This window comes from Panulirus ornatus, chromosome 31 (genome assembly GCF_036320965.1).
Source record: "Panulirus ornatus isolate Po-2019 chromosome 31, ASM3632096v1, whole genome shotgun sequence".
NCBI lineage: Eukaryota > Metazoa > Arthropoda > Malacostraca > Decapoda > Palinuridae > Panulirus > Panulirus ornatus.
Window position 1 is genome coordinate 17,665,518 of NC_092254.1, and position 21,497 is coordinate 17,687,014.

Sequence of the window (21,497 nt, forward strand, 5' to 3'; positions counted from 1 at the left end):
AAAGCATATCATAAAAGTGGAAATCCATGTTTCACTTGAACATACTGGGCTTGGGATAAGGACGTATGTGAGTGATATATCACAGCAGTAAGTACATGATCAAACCTACAGAACACGGACTGAAGTGATAATGGTCTCAAAAGTTAGGGAGAGGTTTCTGAACACATCCTCGTTAAATCACAAGGGACAAATGCACTGTAAGAACTGTTGCTTCACTCACCTTATCCTTGAAATGACTGATTAACCCTTCAACACCAGCCCATGTTCCCTGAGCCCACTGTAGCTTTGGTAGTTGGTCTTTTATCTGACAGAATAAGAAACTTCATAAATATTCTGTCATAACAACACAAACATTCTTCAAAATTCATAACTGGCTTTATGACCTACCTAAAAGACAAAACATGACAAAAAACTAACCATGAAACCAATATCCTTCTATAACACTGTAGGAAAGAGGTAAATAACATGCGGTAGACGAGATCAAATGGAAACATTGGTGAAGGGGGTAAGGGGGTAAGTGATAACAGGTAATGATGAAGTGAGGAGATGGAGTGAGTCTTTTGAAGGTTTCTTGAATGTGTTTGATGATAGAGTGGCAGATGCAGGGTGTTTTCGTAAGGGTGGTGTGCAAAGAGAGAGAGGTCAGGGAGAATGGTTTGGTTAAGAGAGAAGAGATAGTGAAAGCCTTGCGGAAGATGAAATCTGGCAAGGTGGAGGGTTTGGATGGTCTCGCAGTAGAATTTAAGAAAGGGGTGAATGTGTTGTTGATTAGTTGGTAAGGATATTCAATGTATGTATGGACAATGGTGAAAAGCCTGAGACTGGCAGAATGCATGTAAAGTGCCACTGTAGAAAGGTAAAGGGGATAAAGGTGAGTGTTCCTGGAAAAATGTGTGGAAGGAAATTGATTGAGAGGGTGAAGGCATGTACAGAGCATCAGGTTGGAAAGGAGTAGTGAGGTTTCAGAAGTGGTAGAGGATGTGTGGATCAGGTGTTTGCTTTGAAGAATGGGCAAGAAATATTTAGAAAAACAGATGGATTTACATACGGCATTCACAGATCTGGAGAAGGAATATGATAGGATTAATAGAGATGCTTTGTAGAAGGTCTTATGAATATATGGTGAGGGAGGTAAGCTGCTAAAAGCAGTAAAAAGTATCTATCAAGGATGTAAGGCATGTGTACGAGTAGGAAGAGAGGAGAGTGACTGGTTCCCAGTGAAGGTCAGTCTGTGGTAGAGGTATGTGATGTCTCCATGGTTGTTTAATTTGTTTATGGATGGGGTAGTTAAGGAGATAAATGCAAAAGTTTTGGAGAAAGGGGCAAGTATGCAGTCTGTTGGGGATGAGAGGGCCTAGGAAGTGAGTCTGTTGTTGTTCACTGATGATATGGCACTGGTGGCTGAATTAATTGAGAAACTGTAGAAGTTGGTGACTGAGTTAGAAAAAAGTGAGTGAAAGGAGAAAACTGAGAGTAAATGTGAAGAAGAGCAAGGTTATTAGATTCAGTAGGGTTAAGGGACAAGTTAATTGGGATGTAAGTTTGAATGAAGAAAAATTGGAGGAAGTGAAGTGAGTTGGATATCTAAGAGTGGACTTATCAGTGAATGGAACCATGGACGTGGACGTGAGTCACAGGGTGGGGGAAGGTAGCAAAGGTTCTTGGAACGATGAAGAATGTGTGGAAAGAGAACTTTATCTCAGAGAACAAAAATGGGTAAGTTTGAAGCAATAACAGTTCCAACAAAATCATATGGTTGCAAGGCATGGGCTATAGACAGGGTTGTACAGAGAAGGGTGGATGTTGGAAATGAAATGTTTGAGGACAATAAGTAGTATGAGGTGGTTTGATCGAGTAAGTAATGAAAGGGTAAGAGAGATGTGTGGAAATAAAAAGAGTGTGGTTGAGAGAGAAGAGGAGGGTGTGTTGAAATGAATTGAACATATGGAGAGAATGAGTGAGGAAAGATTGACAAAGAGGATATATATGTCAGAGGTGGTGGGTACAAGTAAAAAGAGAAGACCAAACTGGAGGTAGAAAGATGGAGTGAAAAAGATTTTGAGCGATCAGGGCATGAACATGCAGGAGGGTGAGAGGTGTGCAAGGAATAGAGAAAATTAGAATGATTTGGTATAACGGGGTTGAAGTGCTGTCAGTGGACTGAACCAGGGTATGTGAAACGTTTGGATTAACCATGGAAAGGTCTGTGGGACCTGGATGTGGACAGGGAGCTGTGATTTCGGTTCATTACACATGACAGCTAATGACTGAGTGTGAACGAATGTGGCCTTTTTTGTCTGTGAGCTGTCTGTATGTATCCTATCACTATGACCTGGACCAGTAGCACAGAAATAGCTGCTACTTCCTATAGTTTCTATGAAAAAGAGGCAAGCTATACATGTAATGGCCCTGATGATCACTCCTTTCATCATAAAGCAAAGCTGTGAGATTATCTTCCTTCTCATTATAATCTTCCCACCTTTAAGAGTTGGGTCTACAAACACTTGAGTAACTCAATCCCAGATGCATTCTTCATTTACATTACCAGTGTCTTACCTTTCATACAAGATGGCAACAATTAGAGCATGCTTTTCCTTGCCATACTGGCTACAATAAAACAAGAATAATCTGCAAAATGTGTACTTTTACATAAAAGCTCTGCACATGCTATTACTGTACACAGTTTGATATTCACTTCTAAACAACAAATTTCAAAATCTTACCTGAGTTAAGAAAGTATTATCCACAAGGAGCACCTCAGCTTCTTTAAGAGCTACAACTCCTTCCTCATCTACTTTCTTGTGGCACATCATACTAGCATCTCCTGTGGGTAAAGATAATACAAGTCTATATTTTACACAAAAACGAGATCCTTCTTTGGGTGCAGTAATAAGCTGATATCCATCAATGAGAATATCATTATGTCCTAATATCAATACTGTTATGAATATATATATATATATAGTGATGGGTGATTTGAATGCAAAGGTGAGTAATGTGGCAGTTGAGGGAATAATTGGTATGCATGGGGTGTTCAGTGTTGTAAATGGAAATGGTGAAGAGCTTGTAGATTTATGTGCTGAAAAAGGACTGATGATTGGGAATACCTGGTTTAAAAAGCGAGATATACATAAGTATACTTATGTAAGTAGGAGAGATGGCCAGAGAGCGTTATTGGATTACGTGTTAATTGACAGGCGTGCGAAAGAGAGACTTTTGGATGTTAATGTGCTGAGAGGTGCAACTGGAGGGATGTCTGATCATTATCTTGTGGAGGCTAAGGTGAAGATTAGTATGGGTTTTCAGAAAAGAGGAGTGAATGTTGGGGTGAAGAAGGTGGTGAGAGTAAGTGAGCTTGGGAAGGAGACCTGTGTGGGGAAGTACCAGGAGAGACTGTGTACAGAATGGAAAAAGGTGAGAACAATGGAAGTAAGGGGAGTGGGGGAGGAATGGGATGTATTTAGGGAATCAGTGATGGATTGCGCAAAAGATGCTTGTGGCATGAGAAGAGTGGGAGGTGGGCTGTTTAGAAAGGGTAGTGAGTGGTGGGATGAAGAAGTAAGAGTATTAGTGAAAGAGAAGAGAGAGGCATTTGGACGATTTTTGCAGGGAAAAAATGCAATTGAGTGGGAGAAGTATAAAAGAAAGAGACAGGAGGTCAAGAGAAAGGTGCAAGAGGTGAAAAAAAGGGCAAATGAGAGTTGGGGTGAGAGACTATCAGTAAATTTTAGGGAGAATAAAAAGATGTTCTGGAAGGAGGTAAATAGGGTGCGTAAGACAAGGGAGCAAATGGGAACTTCAGTGAAGGGCGTAAATGGGGAGGTGATAACAAGTAGCGGTGATGTGAGAAGGAGATGGAATGAGTATTTTGAAGGTTTGTTGAATGTGTCTGATGACAGAGTGGCAGATATAGGGTGTTTTGGTCGAGGTGGTGTGCAAAGTGAGAGGGTTAGGGAAAATGATTTGGTAAACAGAGAAGAGGTAGTAAAAGCTTTGCGGAAGATGAAAGCCGGCAAGGCAGCAGGTTTGGATGGTATTGCAGTGGAATTTATTAAGAAAGGGGGTGACTGTATTGTTGACTGGTTGGTAAGGTTATTTAATGTATGTATGACTCATGGTGAGGTGCCTGAGGATTGGCGGAGTGCGTGCATAGTGCCATTGTACAAAGGCAAAGGGGATAAGAGTGAGTGCTCAAATTACAGAGGTATAAGTTTGTTGAGTATTCCTGGTAAATTATATGGGAGGGTATTGATTGAGAGGGTGAAGGCACGTACAGAGCATCAGATTGGGGAAGAGCAGTGCGGTTTCAGAAGTGGTACAGGATGTGTGGATCAGGTGTTTGCTTTGAAGAATGTATGTGAGAAATACTTAGAAAAGCAAATGGATTTGTATGTAGCATTTATGGATCTGGAGAAGGCATATGATAGAGTTGATAGAGATGCTCTGTGGAAGGTATTAAGAATATATGGTGTGGGAGGCAAGTTGTTAGAAGCAGTGAAAAGTTTTTATCGAGGATGTAAGGCATGTGTACGTGTAGGAAGAGAGGAAAGTGATTGGTTCTCAGTGAATGTAGGTTTGCGGCAGGGGTGTGTGATGTCTCCATGGTTGTTTAATTTGTTTATGGATGGGGTTGTAAGGGAGGTAAATGCAAGAGTCCTGGAAAGAGGGGCAAGTATGAAGTCTGTTGGGGATGAGAGAGCTTGGGAAGTGAGTCAGTTGTTGTTCGCTGATGATACAGCGCTGGTGGCTGATTCATGTGAGAAACTGCAGAAGCTGGTGACTGAGTTTGGTAAAGTGTGTGGAAGAAGAAAGTTGAGAGTAAATGTGAATAAGAGCAAGGTTATTAGGTACAGTAGGGGTGAGGGTCAAGTCAATTGGGAGGTGAGTTTGAATGGAGAAAAACTGGAGGAAGTAAAGTGTTTTAGATATCTGGGAGTGGATCTGTCAGCGGATGGAACCATGGAAGCGGAAGTGGATCATAGGGTGGGGGAGGGGGCGAAAATTTTGGGAGCCTTGAAAAATGTGTGGAAGTCGAGAACATTATCTCGGAAAGCAAAAATGGGTATGTTTGAGGGAATAGTGGTTCCAACAATGTTGTATGGTTGCGAGGCGTGGGCTATGGATAGAGATGTGCGCAGGAGGATGGATGTGCTGGAAATGAGATGTTTGAGGACAATGTGTGGTGTGAGGTGGTTTGATCGAGTAAGTAACGTAAGGGTAAGAGAGATGTGTGGAAATAAAAAGAGCGTGGTTGAGAGAGCAGAAGAGGGTGTTTTGAAATGGTTTGGGCACATGGAGAGAATGAGTGAGGAGAGATTGACCAAGAGGATATATGTGTCGGAGGTGGAGGGAACGAGGAGAAGAGGGAGACCAAATTGGAGGTGGAAAGATGGAGTGAAAAAGATTTTGTGTGATCGGGGCCTGAACATGCAGGAGGGTGAAAGGAGGGCAAGAAATAGAGTGAATTGGAGTCATGTGGTATACAGGGGTTCACGTGCTGTCAGTGGATTAAAGCAAGGCATGTGAAGCGTCTGGGGTAAACCATGGAAAGCTGTGTAGGTATGTATATTTGCGTGTGTGGACGTGTGTATGTACATGTGTATGGGGGGGGGGTTGGGCCATTTCTTTCGTCTGTTTCCTTGCGCTACCTCGCAGACGCGGGAGACAGCGACAAAGTATAAAAAAAAAAAAAAAAAAATATATATATATATATATATATATATATATATATTTCTTTTTTTTTCATACTATTTCCCATTTCCCGCGATAGCGAGGTAGCGTTAAGAACAGAGGACTGGGCCTTTGGGGGAATACCCTCACCTGGCCCCCTTCTCTGTTCCCTCTTTCGGAAAATTAAAAAAAAAAGAGAGGGGAGGATTTCCAGCCCCCCACTCCCTTCGCTTTTAGTCGCCTTCTACGACACGCAGGGAAAACGAGGGAAGTATTCTTTCTCACCTATCCCCAGGGATAACATATATATATATACATATATATATATATATATATATATATATATATATATATATATATATATATATATATATATATATATATATATATTCATAACAGTATTGATATTAGGACATAATGATATATATACATATATATATATATATATATATATATATATATATATATATATATATATATATATATATATATATACATATATATATATATATATATATATATACCTTTGTATTTGGATTTGTATGTAGCATTTATGGATCTGGAGAAGGCATATGATAGAGTTGATAGAGATGCTCTGTGGAAGGTATTAAGAATATATGGTGTGGGAGGAAAGTTGTTAGAAGCAGTGAAAAGTTTTTATCGAGGATATAAGGCATTTGTACGTGTAGGAAGAGAGGAAAGTGATTGGTTCTCAGTGAATGTAGGTTTGCGGCAGGGGTGTGTGATGTCTCCATGGTTGTTTAATTTGTTTATGGATGGGGTTGTTAGGGAGGTAAATGCAAGAGTTTTGGAAAGAGGGGCAAGTATGAAGTCTGTTGGGGATGAGAGAGCTTGGGAAGTGAGTCAGTTGTTGTTCGCTGATGATACAGCGCTGGTGGCTGATTCATGTGAGAAACTGCAGAAGCTGGTGACTGAGTTTGGTAAAGTGTGTGGAAGAAGAAAGTTAAGAGTAAATGTGAATAAGAGCAAGGTTATTAGGTACAGTAGGGTTGAGGGTCAAGTCAATTGGGAGGTGAGTTTGAATGGAGAAAAACTGGAGGAAGTGAAGTGTTTTAGATATCTGGGAGTGGATCTGGCAGCGGATGGAACCATGGAAGCGGAAGTGGATCATAGGGTGGGGGAGGGGGCGAAAATTCTGGGGGCCTTGAAGAATGTGTGGAAGTCGAGAACATTATCTCGGAAAGCAAAAATGGGTATGTTTGAAGGAATAGTGGTTCCAACAATGTTGTATGGTTGCGAGGCGTGGGCTATGGATAGAGTTGTGCGCAGGAGGATGGAGGTGCTGGAAATGAGATGTTTGAGGACAATGTGTGGTGTGAGGTGGTTTGATCGAGTGAGTAACGTAAGGGTAAGAGAGATGTGTGGAAATAAAAAGAGCGTGGTTGAGAGAGCAGAAGAGGGTGTTTTGATGTGGTTTGGGCACATGGAGAGAATGAGTGAGGAAAGATTGACCAAGAGGATATATGTGTCGGAGGTGGAGGGAACGAGGAGAAGAGGGAGACCAAATTGGAGGTGGAAAGATGGAGTGAAAAAGATTTTGTGTGATCGGGGCCTGAGCATGCAGGAGGGTGAAAGGAGGGCAAGGAATAGAGTGAATTGGAGCGATGTGGTATACCGGGGTTGACGTGCTGTCAGTGGATTGAATCAAGGCATGTGAAGCGTCTGGGGTAAACCATGGAAAGCTGTGTAGGTATGTATATTTGCGTGTGTGGACGTATGTATATACATGTGTATGGGGGGGTTGGGCCATTTCTTTCGTCTGTTTCCTTGCGCTACCTCGCAAACGCGGGAGACAGCGACAAATTATAAAAAAAAAAAAAAAAAAATATATATATATACATTTTTTTTTTCTTTTTTTCTTTTAAACTATTCGCCATTTCCCGCGTTAGCGAGGTAGCATTAAGAACAGAGGACTGGGCCTTTGAGGGAATACCCTCACCTGGCCCAATTCTCTGTTCCTTCTTTTGGAAAATTAAAAAAAAAAACGAGAGGGGAGGATTTCCAGCCCCCCGCTCCCTCCCCTTTTAGTCGCCTTCTACGACACGCAGGGAATACGTGGGAAGTATTCTTAATCCCCTATCCCCAGGGATATATATATATATATATATATATATATATATATATATATATATATATATATATATATATATATATATTTTCAGAAGTGGTAGAGGATGTGTGGATCAGGTGTTTGCTTTGAAGAATGTATGTGAGAAATACTTAGAAAATCAAATGGATTTGTATGTAGCATTTATGGATCTGGAGAAGGCATATGATAGAGTTGATAGAGATGCTCTGTGGAAGGTATTAAGAATACATGGTGTGGGAGGCAAGTTGTTAGAAGCAGTGAAAAGTTCTTATCGAGGATGTAAGGCACGTGTACGTGTAGGAAGAGAGGAAAGTGATTGGTTCTCAGTGAATGTAGGTTTGCGGCAGGGGTGTGTGATGTCTCCATGGTTGTTTAATTTGTTTATGGATGGGGTTGTTAGGGAGGTAAATGCAAGAGTTTTGGAAAGAGGGGCAAGTATGAAGTCTGTTGGGGATGAGAGAGCTTGGGAAGTGAGTCAGTTGTTGTTCGCTGATGATACAGCGCTGGTGGCTGATTCATTTGAGAAACTGCAGAAGCTGGTGATTGAGTTTGGTAAAGTGTGTGGAAGAAGAAAGTTACGAGTAAATGTGAATAAGAGCAAGGTTATTAGGTACAGTAGGGTTGAGGGTCAAGTCAATTGGGAGGTGAGTTTGAATGGAGAAAAACTGGAGGAAGTGAAGTGTTTTAGATATCTGGGAGTGGATCTGGCAGCGGATGGAACCATGGAAGCGGAAGTGGATCATAGGGTGGGGGAGGGGGCGAGAATTCTGGGGGCCTTGAAGAATGTGTGGAAGTCGAGAACATTATCTCGGAAAGCAAAAATGGGTATGTTTGAAGGAATAGTGGTTCCAACAATGTTGTATGGTTGCGAGGCGTGGGCTATGGATAGAGTTGTGCGCAGGAGGATGGATGTGCTGGAAATGAGATGTTTGAGGACAATGTGTGGTGTGAGGTGGTTTGATCGAGTGAGTAACGTAAGGGTAAGAGAGATGTGTGGAAATAAAAAGAGCGTGGTTGAGAGAGCAGAAGAGGGTGATTTGAAGTGGTTTGGGCACATGGAGAGAATGAGTGAGGAAAGATTGACCAAGAGGATATATGTGTCGGAGGTGGAGGGAACGAGGAGAAGAGGGAGAACAAATTGGAGGTGGAAAGATGGAGTGAAAAAGATTTTGTGTGATCGGGGCCTGAACATGCAGGAGGGTGAAAGGAGGGCAAGGAATAGAGTGAATTGGAGCGATGTGGTATACCGGGGTTGACGTGCTGTCAGTGGATTGAATCAAGGCATGTGAAGCGTCAGGGGTAAACCATGGAAAGCTGTGTAGGTATGTATATTTGCGTGTGTGGACGTATGTATATACATGTGTATGGGGGGGGGTTGGGCCATTTCTTTCGTCTGTTTCCTTGCGCTACCTCGCAAACGCGGGAGACAGCGATAAAGTATAATAAAATAATAAAAAAAATATATATATATATATATATATATATATAGAGAGAGAGAGAGAGAGAGAGAGAGAGAGAGAGAGAGAGAGAGAGAGAGAGAGAGAAGGGAGCCAGGTGAGGATATTCCCTCAAAGGCCCAGGCCTCTGTTCTCAACGCTACCTCGCTTGTGTGGGAAATGGCGAATAGTATGAAAGAAAAGAGAGAATATATATATATATATCTTTCTTTCATTTTTTCTTTTAAACTATTCGCCATTTCCCGCATTAGCAAGGTAGCGTTTAAGAACAGAGGACTGGGCCTTTTTTGGAATATCCTCACCTGGACCCCTCTGTTCCTTCTTTTGGAAAATTAAAAAAAAAAAAAGAGAGGGGAGGATTTCCAGCCCCCCGCTCCCTCCCCTTTTAGTCGCCTTCTACGACACGCAGGGAATACGTGGGAAGTATTCTTTCTCACCTATCCCCAGGGATAACATATATATATATATACATATATATATATATATATATATATATATATATATATATATATATATATATATACATATATACATATATATATAAATATATATATATATATATATATATATATATATATATATATATATATATATATATATATTTTTTTTTTTTTCTTTTTTTTTCTTTTAAACTATTCGCCATTTCCCGTGTTAGCGAGGTAGCATTAAGAACAGAGGACTGGGCCTTTGAGGGAATACCCTCACCTGGCCCAATTCTCTGTTCCTTCTTTTGGAAAATTAAAAAAAAAAACGAGAGGGGAGGATTTCCAGCCCCCGCTCCCTCCCCTTTTAGTCGCCTTCTACGACACGCAGGGAATAAGTGGGAAGTATTCTTAATCCCCTATCCCTAGGGATATATATATATATATATTTATATTTATTTATTATACTTTGTCGCTGTCTCCCGCGTTTGCGAGGTAGCGCAAGGAAACAGACGAAAGAAATGGCCTAACCACCCCCCCCATACACATGTATAAACATACATCCACACACGCAAATATACATACCTACACAGCTTTCCATGGTTTACCGCAGACACTTCACATGCCCTGCTTCAATCCACTGACAGCACGTCAACCCCGGTATACCACATCGCTCCAATGCACACTCTATTCCTTGCCCTCCTTTCATCCTCCTGCATGTTCAGGCCCCGATCACACAAAATCTTTTTCACTCCATCTTTCCACCTCCAATTTGGTATCCCTCTTCTCCTTGTTCCCTCCACCTCCGACACATATATCCTCTTGGTCAATCTTTCCTCACTCATCCTCTCCATGTGCCCAAACCACTTCAAAACACCCTCTTCTGCTCTCTCAACCACGCTCTTTTTATTTCCACACATCTCTCTTACCCTTATGTTACTCACTCGATCAAACCACCTCACACCACACATTGTCCTCAAACATCTCATTTCCAGCACATCCATCCTCCTGCGCACTACTCTATCCATAGCCCATGCCTCGCAACCATACAACATTGTTGGAACCACTATTCCTTCAAACATACCCATTTTTGCTTTCCGAGATAATGTTCTCGACTTCCACACATTCTTCAAGGCCCCCAGGATTTTCGCCCCCTCCCCCACCCTATGATCCACTTCCGCTTCCATGGTTCCATCCGCTGCCAGATCCACTCCCAGATATCTAAAACACTTCACTTCCTCCAGTTTTTCTCCATTCAAACTCACCTCCCAATTGACTTGACCCTCAACCCTGCTGTACCTAATAACCTTGCTCTTATTCACATTTACTCTTAACTTTCTTCTTCCACACACTTTACCAAACTCAGTCACCAGCTTCTGCAGTTTCTCACATGAATCAGCCACCAGCGCTGTATCATCAGCGAACAACAACTGACTCACTTCCCAAGCTCTCTCATCCCCAACAGACTTCATACTTGCCCCTCTTTCCAAAACTCTTGCATTTACCTCCCTAACAACCCCATCCATAAACAAATTAAACAACCATGGAGACATCACACACCCCTGCCGCAAACCTACATTCACTGAGAACCAATCACTTTCCTCTCTTCCTACACGTACACATGCCTTACATCCTCGATAAAAAGGGTGATTTGAAGTGGTTTGGGCACATGGAGAGAATGAGTGAGGAAAGATTGACCAAGAGGATATATGTGTCGGAGGTGGAGGGAACGAGGAGAAGAGGGAGACCAAATTGGAGGTGGAAAGATGGAGTGAAAAAGATTTTGTGTGATCGGGGCCTGACCATGCAGGAGGGTGAAAGGAGGGCAAGGAATAGAGTGAATTGGAGCGATGTGGTATACCGGGGTTGACGTGCTGTCAGTGGATTGAATCAAGGCATGTGAAGCGTCTGGGGTAAACCATGGAAAGCTGTGTAGGTATGTATATTTGCGTGTGTGGACGTATGTATATACATGTGTATGGGGGGGTTGGGCCATTTCTTTCGTCTGTTTCCTTGCGCTACCTCGCAAACGCGGGAGACAGCGACAAAGTATAATAAAAAAAAAATATATATATATATATAGAGAGAGAGAGAGAGAGAGAGAGAGAGAGAGAGAGAGAGAGAGAGAGAGAGAGAGAGAGAGAGAAGGGGGCCAGGTGAGGATATTCCCTCAAAGGCCCAGGCCTCTGTTCTCAACGCTACCTCGCTTGTGTGGGAAATGGCGAATAGTATGAAAGAAAAGAGAGAATATATATATATATCTTTCTTTCATTTTTTCTTTTAAACTATTCGCCATTTCCCGCATTAGCAAGTTAGCGTTTAAGAACAGAGGACTGGGCCTTTTTTGGAATATCCTCACCTGGACCCCTCTGTTCCTTCTTTTGGAAAATTAAAAAAAAAAAAAGAGAGGGGAGGATTTCCAGCCCCCCGCTCCCTCCCCTTTTAGTCGCCTTCTACGACACGCAGGGAATATGTGGGAAGTATTCTTAATCCCCTATCCCCAGGGATAATATATATATATATATATATATATATATATATATATATATATATATATATATATATATATATATTTTTCGTTTTTTTTTGCTTTGTCGCTGTCTCCCGCATTTGCGAGGTAGCGCAAGGAAACAGAAGAAAGAAATGGCCCAACCCACCCCTATACACATGTATATACACACACGTCCACACACGCAAATATACATACCTATACATCTCAATGTACACATATATATATACACAGAGACACATACATATATACCCATGCACACAATTCACACTGTCTGCCTTTATTCATTCCCATCGCCACCTCGCCACACATGGAATACCATCCCCCTCCCCCCTCATGTGTGCGAGGTAGCGCTAGGAAAATATAACAAAGGCCTCATTCGTTCACACTCAGTCTCCAGCTGTCATGCAATAATGCCCGAAACCACAGCTCCCTTTCCACATCCAGGCCCCACATAACTTTCCATGGTTTACCCCAGACGCTTCACATGCCCTGATTCAATCCACTGACAGCACGTCAACCCCGGTATACCACATCGATCCAATTCACTCTATTCCTAGCCCGCCTTTCACCCTCCTGCATGTTCAGGCCCCGATCACTCAAAATCTTTTTCACTCCATCTTTCAAACTCCAATTTGGTCTCCCACTTCTCCTCGTTCCCTCCACCTCCGAAACATATATCCTCTTGGTCAATCTTTCCTCACTCATTCTCTCCATGAGCCCAAACCATTTCAAAACACCTTCTTCTCCTCTCTCAACCACGCTCTTTTAATTTCCACACATCTCTCTTACCCTTACATTACTTACTCGATCAAACCACCTCACAACACACATTGTCCTCAAACATCTCCAGCACATCCAACCTCCTGCGCACAACTCCATCTATAGCCCACGCCTCGCAACCATACAACATTGTTGGAACCACTATTCCTTCAAACATACCCATTTTTGCTTTCCGAGATAATGTTCTCGACTTCCAAACATTCTTCAAGACTCCCCAGATTTTCGCCCCCTCCCCCACCCTATGATTCACTTCCGCTTCCATGGTTCCATCCGCTGCCAGATCCACTCCCAGATATCTAAAACACTTTACTTCCTCCAGTTTTTCTCCATTCAAACTTACCTCCCAGTTGACTTGACCCTCAACCCTACTGTACCTAATAACCTTGCTCTTATTCACATTCACTCTTAACTTTCTTCTTTCACACTCTTTACCAAACTCAATCACCAGCTTCTGCAGTTTCTCACATGAATCAGCCACCAGCGCTGTATCATCAGCGAACAACAACTGACTCACTTCCCAAGCTCTCTCATCCACAAAAGACTTCATATTTGCCCCTCTTTCCAAAACTCTTGCATTCACCTCCCTAACAACCCCATCCATAAACAAATTAAACAACCATGGAGACATCACACACCCCTGCCGCAAATCTACATTCACTGAGAACCAATCACTTTCCTCTCTTCCTACACGTACACTAGCCTTACATCTTCGATAAAAACTTTTCACTGCTTCTAACAACTTGCCTCCCACACCATATATTCTTAATACCTTCCATAGAGCACCTCTATCAACTCTATCATATGCCTTCTCCAGATACATAAATGCTACATACAAATCCATTTGCTTTTCTAAGTATTTCTCACATACATTCTTCAAAGCAAACACCTGATCCACACATCCTCTACCACTTCTGAAACCACACTGCTCTTCCCCAATACATCCCATTCCTCCCCCACTATCATTCTCTCCTTTGTTCTCACCTTTTTCCATTCTGCACTCAATCTCTCCTGCTACTTCCTCACACAGGTGTCCTTCCCAAGCTCACTTGCTCTCACCACCCTCTTCACCCCAACATTCTCTCTTCTTTTCTGAAAACCCATACAAATCTATATATACAAATTATATTTTTTTTTCTTTTTTTTTTTTTTCCTTTGTCGCTGTCTCCCACGTTTGCGAGGTAGCGCAAGGAAACAGACGAAAGAAATGGCCCAACCCACCCCCATACACATGTATATACATACGTCCACACACGCAAATATACATACCTACACAGCTTTCCATGGTTTACCCCAGACGCTTCACAAGCCCTGATTCAATCCAATGACAGCACGTCAACCCTGGTATACCACATCGATCCAATTCACTCTATTCCTTGCCCTCCTTTCACCCTCCTGCATGTTCAGGCCCCGATCACACAAAATCTTTTTCACTCCATCTTTCCACCTCCAATTTGGTCTCCCACTTCTCCTCGTTCCCTCCACCTCCGACACATATATCCTCTTGGTCAATCTTTCCTCACTCATTCTCTCCATGTGCCCAAACCATTTCAAAACACCCATTTCTGCTCTCTCAACCACCCTCTTTTTATTTCCACACATCTCTCTTACCCTTACATTACTTACTCCATCAAACCACCTCACACCACACATTGTCCTCAAACATCTCGTTTCCAGCACATCCACCCTCCTGCGCACAACTCTATCCATAGGCCACGCCTCGCAACCATACAAAATTGTTGGAACCACTATTCCTTCAAACATACCCATTTTTGCTTTCCGAGATAATGTTCTCGACTTCCACACATTCTTCAAGGCTCCCAGGATTTTCGCCCCCGCCCCCACCCTATGATTCACTTCCGCTTCCATGGTTCCATCCGCTGCCAGATCCACTCCCAGATATCTAAAACTCTTCACTTCCTCCAGTTTTTCTCCATTCAAACTTACCTCCCAATTGACTTGACCCTCAACCCTACTGTGCCTAATAACCTTGCTCTTATTCACATTTACTCTTAACTTTCTTCTTTCACACACTTTACCAAACTCCGTCACCAGCTTCTGCAGTTTCTCACATGAATCAGCCACCAGCGCTGTATCATCAGCGAACAACAACTGACTCACTTCCCAAGCTCTCTTTTCCACAACAGACTTCATACTTGCCCCTCTTTCCAAAATTCTTGCATTCACCTCCCTAACAACCCCATCCATAAACAAATTAAACAACCATGGAGACATCACACACCCCTGCCGCAAACCTACATTCACTGAGAACCAATCACTTTCCTCTCTTCCTACACGTACACATGCCTTACATCCTAAATAAAAACTTTTCACTGCTTCTAACAACTTTCCTCCCACACCATATATTCTTAATACCTTCCACAGAGCATCTCTATCAACTCTATCATATGCCTTCTCCAGATCCATAAATGCTACATACAAATCCATTTGCTTTTCTAAGTATTTCTCACATACATTCTTCAAAGCAAACACCTGATCCACACATCCTGTACCACTTCTGAAACCACACTGCTCTTCCCCAATCTGATTCTCTGTACATGCCTTCACCCTCTCAATCAACACCCTCCCATAACAACCTCCCTAACAACCCCATCCATAAACAAATTAAACAACCATGGAGACATCATGCACCCCTCCCGCAAACCAACATTCACTGAGAACCAATCACTTTACTCTCTTCCTACATGTACACATGCCTTACATCCTTGATAAAAACTTTTCACTGCTTCTAACAACTTGCCTCCCACACCATATATTCTTAATACCTTCCACAGAGCATCTCTATCAACTCTATCATATGCCTTCTCCAGATCCATAAATGCTACATACAAATCCATTTGCTTTTCTAAGTATTTCTCACATACATTCTTCAAAGCAAACACCTGATCCACACATCTGGTACCACTTCTGAAACCACACTGCTCTTCCCCAATCTGATGCTCTGTACATGCCTTCACCCTCTCAATCAATACCCTCCCATATAATTTACCAGGAATACTCAACAAACTTATACCTCTGTAATTAGAGCACTCACTCTTATATCCCTGGGGATAGGGGAGAGAGAATACTTCCCACGTATTCCCTGCGTGTCGTAGAAGGCGACTAAAAGGGGAGGGAGCGGGGGGGCTGGAAATCCTCCCCTCTCAATTTTTTTTTAATTTTCCAAAAGAAGGAACAGAGAAGGGGGCCAGGTGAGGATATTCCCTCAATGGCCCAGTCCTCTGTTCTTAAAGCTACCTTGCTAACGTGGGAAATGGCGAATAGTTTGAAAAAAAAAAAATTATTTATTTTATTTTGCCTTGTCACTGTCTCCTGCGTTTGCAAGATAGCGCATGGAAACAGACGAAAGAAATGGCCTAACCCACCCCCATACACATGGTATATACATACACGTCCACACATGCAAATATACATACCTATACATCTCAATGTACACATATATATATATATATACACATATATATATATATATATATATGGGTATATATATATATATACCCATGCACACAATTCACACTGTCTGCCTTTATTCATTCCCATCGCCACCTCGCCACACATGGAATACCATCCCCCTCCCCCCTTATGTGTGCGAGGTAGCACTAGGAAAAGACAACAAAGGCCCCATTCGTTCACACTCAGTCTCTAGCTGTCATGCAATAATGCCCGAAACCAAAGCTCCCTTTCCACATCCAGGCCCCACACAACTTTCCATGGTTTACCCAAGACGCTTCACATGCCCTGATTCAATCCAGTGACAGCACGTCAACCCCGGTATACCACATCGATCCAATTCCTTCTATTAATTGCCCGCCTTTCACCCTCCTGCATGTTCAGGCCCCAATCACACAAAATCTTTTTCACTCCATCTTTCCACCTCCAATTTGGTCTCCCACTTCTCCTCGTTCCCTCCACCTCCGACATATATATCCTCTCAGTCAATCTTTCCTCACTCATCCTCTCCATGTGCCCAAACCATTTCAAAACACCTTCTTCTGCTCTCTCAACCACGCTCTTTTTATTTCCACACATCTCTCTTACCCTTACATTACTTACTCGATCAAACCACCTCACACCACACATTGTCCTCAAACATCTCATTTCCAGCACATCCATCCTCCTGCGCACAACTCTATCCATAGCCCATGCCTCGCAACCATACAACATTGTTGGAACCACTATTCCTTCACACATACCCATTTTTGCTTTCCGAGATAATGTTCTCGACTTCCACACATTCTTCAAGGCCCCCAGGATTTTCGCCCCCTCCCGCACCCTATGATCCAATTCCACTTCCATGGTTCCATCCGCTGCCAGATCCACTCCCAGATATCTAAAACACTTTACTTCCTCCAGTTTGTCTCCATTCAAACTTACCTCCCAATTGACTTGACCCTCAACCCTACTGTACCTAATTACCTTGCTCTTATTCACATTTACTCTTAACTTTCTTCTTTCACACACTTTACCAAACTCAGTCACCAGCTTCTGCAGTTTCTCACATGAATCAGCCACCAGCGCTGTATCATCAGCGAACAACAACTGACTCACTTCCCAAGCTCTCTCATCCCCAACAGACTTCATACTTGCCCTTCTTTCCAAAACTCTTGCATTCACCTCCCTAACAACCCCATCCATAAACAAATTAAACAAGCATGGAAACAGCACACACCCCTGCCGAAAACCTACATTCACTGAGAACCAATCACTTTCCTCTCTTCCTACACGTATACATGCCTTACATCCTCGATAAAAACTTTTCACTGCTTCTAACAACTTGCCTCCCACACCATATATTCTTAATACCTTCCACAGAGCATCTCTATCAACTCTATCATATACCTTCTCCAGATCCATAAATGCTACATACAAATCCATTTGCTTTTCTAAGTATTTCTCACATACATTCTTCAAAGCAAACACCTGATCCACACATCCTCTACCACTTCTGAAACCACACTGCTCTTCCCCAATCTGATGCTCTGTACATGCCTTCACCCTCTCAATCAATATCTTCCCATATAGTTTACCAGGAATACTCAACAAACTTATACCTCTGTAATTTGAGCACTCACTCTTATCCCCTTTGCCTTTGTACAATGGCACTATGCACACATTCCGCCAATCCTCAGGCACCTCACCATGATTCATACATACATTAAATAACCTTACCAACCAGTCAACAATACAGTCACCCCCTTTTTTAATAGATTCCACTGCAACATCATCCAAACCTGCTTCCTTGCTGGCTTTCATCTTCCACAAAGCTTTTACTACCTCTTCTCTGTTTACCAAATCATTTTCCCTAACCCTCTCACTTTGCACACCACCTCGACCAAAACACCCTATATCTGCCACTCTATCATCAAACACATTCAACAAACCTTTAAAATTCTCACTCCATCTCCTTCTCACATCACCACTACCTGTTATCACCTCCCCATTTGCGCCCATCACTGAAGTTCCCATTTGCTCCCTTGTCTTACGCACTTTACCTCCTTCCAGAAAATCTTTTTATTCTCCCTAAAATTTAATGATACTCTCTCACCCCAACTCTCATTTGCCCTCTTTTTCACCTCTTGCACCTTTCTCTTGACCTCCTGTCACTTTCTTTTATACATCTCCCACTCAATTGCATTTTTTCCCTGCACATGTTAATGTGCTGAGAGGTGCAACTGGAGGGATGTCTGATCATTATCTTGTGGAGGCTAAGGTGAAATTTGTATGGGTTTTCAGAAAAGAAGAGTGAATGTTGGGTGAAGAGGGTGGTGAGAGTAAGTGAGCTTGGTAAGGAGACTTGTGTGAGGAAGTACCAGGAGAGACTGAGTACAGAATGGAAAAAGGTGAGAACAATGGAAGTAAAGGGAGTGGGGGAGGAATGGGATGTATTTAGGGAATCAGTGATGGATTGCACAAAAGATGCTTGTGGCATGAGAAGAGTGGGAGGTGGGTTGATTAGAAAGGGTAGTGAGTGGTGGGATGAAGAAGTAAGATTATTAGTGAAAGAGAAGAGAGAGGCATTTGAAGAATGTATGTGAGAAATACTTAGAAAAGCAAATGGATTTGTATGTAGCATTTATGGATCTGGAGAAGGCATATGATAGAGTTGATAGAGATGCTCTGTGGAAGGTATTAAGAATATATGGTGTGGGAGGAAAGTTGTTAGAAGCAGTGAAAAGTTTTTATCGAGGATGTAAGGCATGTGTGCGTGTAGGAAGAGAGGAAAGTGATTGGTTCTCAGTGAATGTAGGTTTGTGTCAGGGGTGTGTGATGTCTCCATGGTTGTTTAATTTGTTTATGGATGGGGTTGTTAGGGAGGTAAATGCAAGAGTTTTGGAAAGAGGGGCAAGTATGAAGTCTGTTGGGGATGAGAGAGCTTGGGAAGTGAGTCAGTTGTTGTTCGCTGATGATACAGCGCTGGTGGCTGATTCATGTGAAAAACTGCAGAAGCTGGTGACTGAGTTTGGAAAAGTGTGTGGAAGAAGAAAGTTAAGAGTAAATGTGAATAAGAGCAAGGTTATTAGGTACAGTAGGGTTGAGGGTCAAGTCAATTGGGAGGTGAGTTTGAATGGAGAAAAACTGGAGGAAGTGAAGTGTTTTAGATATCTGGGAGTGGATCTGGCGCGGATGGAACCATGGAAGCGGAAGTGGATCATAGGGTGGGGGAGGGGGCGAAAATCCAGGGGGCCTTGAAGAATGTGTGGAAGTCGAGAACATTATCTCGGAAAGCAAAAATGGGTATGTTTGAAGGAATAGTGGTTCCAACAATGTTGTATGGTTGTGAGGCGTGGGATATGGATAGAGTTGTGCGCAGGAGGATGGATGTGCTGGAAATGAGATGTTTGAGGACAATGTGTGGTGTGAGGTGGTTTGATCGAGTGAGAAACGTAAGGGTAAGAGAGATGTGTGGAAATAAAAAGAGCGTGGTTGAGAGAGCAGAAGAGGGTGTTTTGAAGTGGTTTGGGCACATGGAGAGGATGAGTGAGGAAAGATTGACCAAGAGGATATATGTGTCGGAGGTGGAGGGAACAAGGAGAAGAGGGAGACCAAATTGGAGGTGGAAAGATGGAGTGAAAAAGATTTTGTGTGATAGGGGCCTGAACATGCAGGAGGGTGAAAGGAGGGCAAGGAATAGAGTGAATTGGAGCGATGTGGTATACCGGGGTTGACGTGCTGTCAGTGGATTGAAGCAAGGCATGTGAAGCGTCTGGGGTAAACCATGGAAAGCTGTGTAGGTATGTATATTTGCGTGTGTGGACGTATGTATATACATGTGTATGGGGGGGGGTTGGGCCATTTCTTTCGTCTGTTTCCTTGCGCTACCTCGCAAACGCGGGAGACAGCGACAAAGTATAATAATAAAAAAATATATATATATATATATATATATATATATATATATATATATATATATATATATATATATATATATACGAATAAAGTGCATATGAACGCGCACCTTCATGGAACATACAAACCTCCAACAGCCAGGATCAAACCTGGGACCCCTGTGCAAGAGGCAGGCATGCTAACCGCTAGGCTATGGGACTGTATAATAGGAAACAGCTATTCGAAATACTGAGTACTCGAATACCCTTCGTCTCACAATGGTGAGCAACGGGGTCTATACTTGGTTGTTTCCGAACAGACGCACATAGCCAGCTGATAGCGTTTTACCGAACCTAACTGTACAACGCGGAGGTATATGAATACGAATAAAGTGCATATGAACGCGCACCTTCATAGAACATACAAACCTCCAACAGCCAGGATTGAACCTGGGACCCCTAACTGTACAACAGCTGGCTATGTGCGTCTGTTCGGAAACAACCAAGTATAGACCCCATTGCTCACCATTGTGAGACGAAGGGTATTCGAGTACTCAGTATTTCGAATAGTTGTTTCCTATTATACAGTACCATAGCCTAGCGGTTAGCATGCCTGCCTCTTGCACAGGGGTCCCAGGTTCGATCCTGGCTGTTGGAAGTTTGTATGTTCTATGAAGGTGCGCGTTCATATGCACTTTATTCGTATTTATATACCTCCGCGTTGTACAGTTAGGTCCGGTAAAACGCTATCAGCTGGCTACGTGCGTCTGTTCGGAAACAACCAAGTACAGACCCCGTTGCTCACCATTGTGAGACGAAGGATATTCGAGTACTCAGTATTTCAAATAGTTGTTTCCTATTATACAGTCCCATAGCCTAGTGGTTAGCATGCCTACCTCTTGCACAGGGGTCTCAGGTTCGATCCTGGCTGTTAGAGGTTTGTATGTTGATATATATATATATATATATATATATATATATATATATATATATATATATATATATATGGGAGCAAATGGGAACTTCAGTGAAGGGCGCAAATGTGGAGGTGATAACAAGTAGTGGTGATGTGAGAAGGAGATGGAGTGAGTATTTTGAAGGTTTGCTGAATGTGTTTGATGATAGAGTGGCAGATATAGGGTGTTTTGGTCGAGGTGGTGTGCAAAGTGAGAGGGTTAGGGAAAATGATTTGGTAAACGGAGA

The 21,497-nt window shown here is 42.5% G+C and overlaps 1 protein-coding gene across 7 annotated transcripts in view; it reads right to left on the reverse strand.

The window, feature by feature from the left end:
* The window catches only part of LOC139758849 (glyoxylate/hydroxypyruvate reductase A-like), a 296,538-nt gene that overhangs the window by 255,753 nt on the left and 19,288 nt on the right, over window positions 1-21,497 (reverse strand). For 4 of the 7 annotated variants that reach the window (XM_071680709.1, XM_071680707.1, XM_071680713.1 and 1 more), the window contains exons 2-3: window positions 2,724-2,824; window positions 221-304 (exon numbers count right to left, since the gene is read on the reverse strand). In XM_071680709.1, the coding sequence (XP_071536810.1) occupies window positions 221-304; window positions 2,724-2,824 (185 nt within the window). Of the gene's footprint in view, window positions 1-220; window positions 305-2,723; window positions 2,825-21,497 lie in introns of those variants that run through there. The other 3 variants (XM_071680708.1, XM_071680711.1, XR_011714955.1) reach the window with 2 other exon arrangements.